The sequence below is a fragment of the Limulus polyphemus genome, unplaced genomic scaffold (assembly GCF_000517525.1).
Source record: "Limulus polyphemus unplaced genomic scaffold, Limulus_polyphemus-2.1.2 Scaffold6167, whole genome shotgun sequence".
Lineage (NCBI taxonomy): Eukaryota > Metazoa > Arthropoda > Merostomata > Xiphosura > Limulidae > Limulus > Limulus polyphemus.
The window spans coordinates 2,205-7,071 of record NW_013671777.1 but is presented as its reverse complement, the minus strand read 5'-3'; the positions used below and the strand labels follow the sequence as shown (position 1 = coordinate 7,071).

Sequence of the window (4,867 nt, the reverse complement as noted above, 5' to 3'; positions counted from 1 at the left end):
AAAGCACTTTGGGGCAAAAAATATAAGAACATAAAGGATGCACAAGACTGATGGAAACGTAGAATTCTGACCTGGCAGAGCATGTTGATTGGACATAAAACTGGCTCAGACAATTACAGACACATTGATTCAGATAAATTCTGAAAATCAAAGAAACTTTCTAGAGTAGAATCTACAAAAACATGATGAAACTATCATTAAATAAGAACCACCAGCCAATCTCGTCACGTACGCTTCTACCCTCTTAGGTATCACTTAAACCACTGCAAAATCTGATGCAAGTTGACAACTAGCGAAAGTGGTTGTTTCTCTAGGTTACTTCTATTTTATCTTGAATCCAGTTCTAGGCTATTGGATCATTGATCCCAGCCCTGTCTCCAGCTTTAGATCAATTGATTCCTTTTTCTTTCATATTTTCTCTTCACCCACGTCACGAAGCAGAAGTACTCTAACCACACACCACAAAGAGGGGAGAACACCCAAGGGTACTGTTCCTGAATAACTGCCAAAGAGATGAAGATGACAGAAGTGCAAACTGACCTGAAGACGAGAAATGGAATTATTTCGAAACGTCGCCCTTTCTACCCAGGCTACTTTTGTAGATTAGTCCACCAAGACTTTCTCTTCGCGAGTCACTCTGAACTAGGCAGTTGTTGCCCATTTCAGTTTGAATTGAAGGCTCTGTCTAAATTATTTATAAAGAAATAAATAAAATATTTCGAATTCTTGGAAACAACATATAATTTTAGTTTGTGATTTTTTCCTTTACCAAAACGTATAATGTTAGTGAAGAAAACAAAGAATCTACGAATGGCGTTTCGCTAAACTGACGCCTTATCTCTACTTTGGAGAGCGAACTAAATAATTACATTAGAAATTATATCGTAGTGGAATGTAAACAATGTTTTTTTTCTTTTCCGAAACGTGTAACTTCAGTAAAGAAAAGATCTTTTAAGTGATGCAGTAATTATAATTTCCATCACGAAGCACTAACGAAACAAAATTCATACATTTAAAACGTTCAAATATTTACATTTATTGAATAAAATCACTTAATATTTTTAATTGAACAATACTAAAATTCTAAATTGTTTCAAGTTGTTTTTATAAATAATAATTGTTTTTAAAATAATATTTAAACCTAATTTTCAAGTGGCCTCTCTACGGATAACACATGAATTGTAATATGTATATATTGCGTCATTCTAATTTCTAGCATGGAGGCTACCACTAACAGTAACAGTGGACAGGGTAATATAAATAATGAAACGTTTACTGCAAAAGGTGAAAGAAAGGTTCCGTGTCGAGCGTGTACAGATTTTAAAACTTGGGCAAAACATCAAGGGATGAACTTTTCATCTATCTTAGGGGTAAGTAAGTATGAATATAAACTGAAAATCAACCCTTAACTTAGACTTAAACTAAAAACGTAAAGTTGTATTATCTAAATGGTGATTAGAACAGCTTTTCTTAATCTTGTCGATATCAGTATTACTATCAGGGACCGGCTCGCTCTGTCCCTAAACTGTCGCGGACCATTAAAAATAAAATATAAGTACAAAGAAAAAACGGTACTGACTGGTCTAAATTATAGTTATACTACTACTAGTACTATTAAATGCTAAATACATCTTCATGCAATTTTTCGAGTGTATCAGTGTTTTGTTAAACTTAAAAGTTAGAGTTAGACGAAAGCGTAAGGGATCAATTAGTGAGACAGGGACATTGTTAGGCTTAACAAATAAACGTAGAAACTAAAATTATGTAATCTTTTCCAAGTGTTGTCTTTTTTTTTTTTTTGGCATAACTTTAGGATTTAGTTTTACTCTTTACTCGGATTGACACTAACTACCAGTAGGGCACCGAAGTTCTTTTTGTAACCTAGGTCCTGGGAAGCCTCAGTCTCAGGTCTAAGACTCTTACCTTGGACCTGATAGGTTTTTTTTCTATGTTACAAGATAACGATCTTTGGTCTACTCCGTTGTAATAGATAGAGTATTGATTCAACTCTAATCTGACCACTGGAATCTGCTTCATATTATGAAATAATACTTTGATTTCTTACAGATTGTTGGGTGTGGCCAAGTGATGTGTACCAGATTGTGATCTAACGATCTTTTTTTTTGCTGCATAAAATAAAAATAGCATTCCAAACTTTAAAACTGTAGGTGTCTTATGAAAGTGGTGGTTAAATTTGAATATTAGAGTTATTTGTGCGTTTGTTAACTGGCTGCCTTCTCTTAGTCTGTTAACAGCCCTTGCACAGATATGTGGAACACAAGACTCTTCCATTGCTCTGTGATCTAGTGATGGTAGGTGTTAATCAGCATCTTTCCATGTGGTACTATGGCATTCCACTGATCTCACTTTTAGTTTAGAAAATTAAACCTAATTAACTTACTAAATGAGAAAATTAAGGATAAATGCTACAAGTTTAAGAAATTTAAATTGACAGGTGGAAGGAAGATTAACAAAGCTATGAATTTGTTGAAAAATGAAATTAAGAAATCAGAAATGGCTTATGAGAGAAATCTTGCTGTATATGTTAAAACTAACCACAAAGATTTTTTTTAAAGTACATTTAAGGTAAACAGTATGTTAAAATGGAGAATGGGCCTTTAAAGGATATTGGTGGCAAGATTTTGTTTACACCATGTAAAATATTAGCAACTTTCCTGACTCTAAGCATTATAAGTTTCAAAAATAAATAATCTTGGTATAGTGGTGGTTAGATCATTCAAATTATCGAGACACTGCTCTGTTGCTAGTAATAAAGCAAATCAAATTTTTTTTATAGACATCGATTACAAGTTAAAAGAGATAATTATTTCTATCAAAATGTCTCACTCGGAATACGGAGTACAACTTGACCTTTATCTAAGAAAGGATTTTAATTTTTGGGTTCAAAGGAAGGCTACTGGGATGATTCTGGGAATGTACGGGTTATATTACAAAAGGTCTCATTTCTTTACGCTGTATTTTGAGGACAAGAAGACACAACTTTAAAATCTAGAAAAAGACAACTGAATTTTTTAACATGTAGTTGGTTTATGTAATGAGTAATGGAGGCTGGCTCTTGACTAGAAAGCAGTCAATAATTTCCTGAGAAACAATCTATGGGCTTGAATTTTTACATTTTTTCAGGGTGGTAGTGTAAGAACAGTCTTGAAAGACCAAAATGTCCCTTGCAATCTATATATAACTGTTTACTAGCATGATTTTTGAATGAAGGAAGTCCATGTCGTGGACATCATAAATGTGTAGATGCGAAAGGACTGTAGTAGAAGTAAACTATTGATCGTGTTGAGAAACTGACTCAACTGATTGAGTCAGCTGTAATGACCACTTCTGAGTCTTCTAAAGAATGATGGGATGTTGTATCTTGTTTCTCTTTTGAACAAACAACTTGTATCCTCTTAAGGTCAGTCTTGGACAGCTACCTCAACTTGCCACTTATTATGTCGTTCCAGTTCTCTAGAAGGCATGGTTTTGGACAAGAAAGGAAATTTGTATTCTCCCATTGCAACATCATGTTGGAAACCAGTAATAATGTGTTTTGTAGTTACCCTACCTATGATACTGCTTGCTACTAACATTGTTCTATTAGTGATATCATTTTGATGTATATAGATCACGCGTATTGGGCCTCAACAAACATTTTCATATTTCGGAGCTAGGGGGGTCTGTATCATTAAATATTGTCTTTACCAGCTTTCTTTAAAGTTAGTTTCACTAACAACATTAGTGATATTATAATATATATATCTTTATTATTAGCATAGTTAGTTTTTCGATTCAGGACTAACCTAAATATACCAAGTTGTCCAAACCTAGTAAGATACTAAAAATGTAGCCAAAAATATTCATTACATTGAGGTTAGCTATCCAACAAATTAATATGTTCTAATTCTTATGAGCTTGTTTTATGACAACACCTGATCCTAGATGGATAAACCTATTAAATTAACTATATTATTTAACAAGTTCCTTATTAGTTGTGATCTGTTATACAACTCTCTCTCTCTAATCAGAAGTCAATATCACCCCCCACCCCCAAGTCTAATTATTAAACTTTACAAGAATGTATGGTTCACCTTTTCACAGTTTGAAACAAGCTTTATCTCTTTTTTAACCCTTGTAGATATAAAATTCATTTTGCTGTCTGGCACGGAGAAAATTCTAAAAGTCAAAGTATCAAGTTCTCGTCAATATAGTGGTTAAATCATGATGTACTTACTTTGTGGTCTACCAAATTACTTGAAATTGATTATTCTATCACTTGGCTGACTATATTAAATAGTGGATGTTTTCTCACAATGTTGATGATTATGTGTATGGTGCTGATATTAAATATTTCTTTATTAGACAAAATAGATGATTTTTATTTCATCACTAACTATACTGAGATACCGTACTCCTATTTAATTTATTTACTTTCTCTGCTACAATTTTTGCAAGCTTCGTACCAATCTGTTGAAGCATCCCACGTGTTATTAATCATGTTATTTTACTCGGAGTTTGAAGGTACTATAGAAGAGCATGTTATACGTGCCATGAAATGTGAAAGGTGCATCACGATCTGATTGTTAGATTTAATTCTTAGAGTCTGCTGTACTTGAAGATATTTTGAAGATGTGCAGCATAAGATGTTACGTAGAAAATTGGATTTTTTTTGAATTGGTATAAAACTGAACATGTGAAAAGTTAAGTTTCATGAAATTAAAACACTAGGTATGGATAAATTTGCTTAACTACTAATAATACTAGTCTATTGATCATATCTAAACCATTATTTGACAAAAGTCAGTGTGTGTGTGTGTGTATGCTTATAACTATCAAACCACTAAGATGATTGTCATCAAATCTC

General features: G+C 33.0%; 1 protein-coding gene across 1 annotated transcript in view; it reads left to right on the top strand.

Moving 5' to 3' along the window:
• The first annotated feature begins 1,209 nt into the window (after positions 1–1,209).
• LOC106473429 (FAD-linked sulfhydryl oxidase ALR-like) overlaps positions 1,210–4,867 on the top strand; it is a 5,486-nt gene continuing 1,828 nt past the window's right edge. The window contains exon 1 of the mRNA XM_013934110.2: positions 1,210–1,370. Within this exon, the coding sequence (XP_013789564.2) occupies positions 1,218–1,370 (153 nt within the window). The 5' untranslated portion in view covers positions 1,210–1,217. The remainder of the gene's footprint in view (positions 1,371–4,867) is intronic.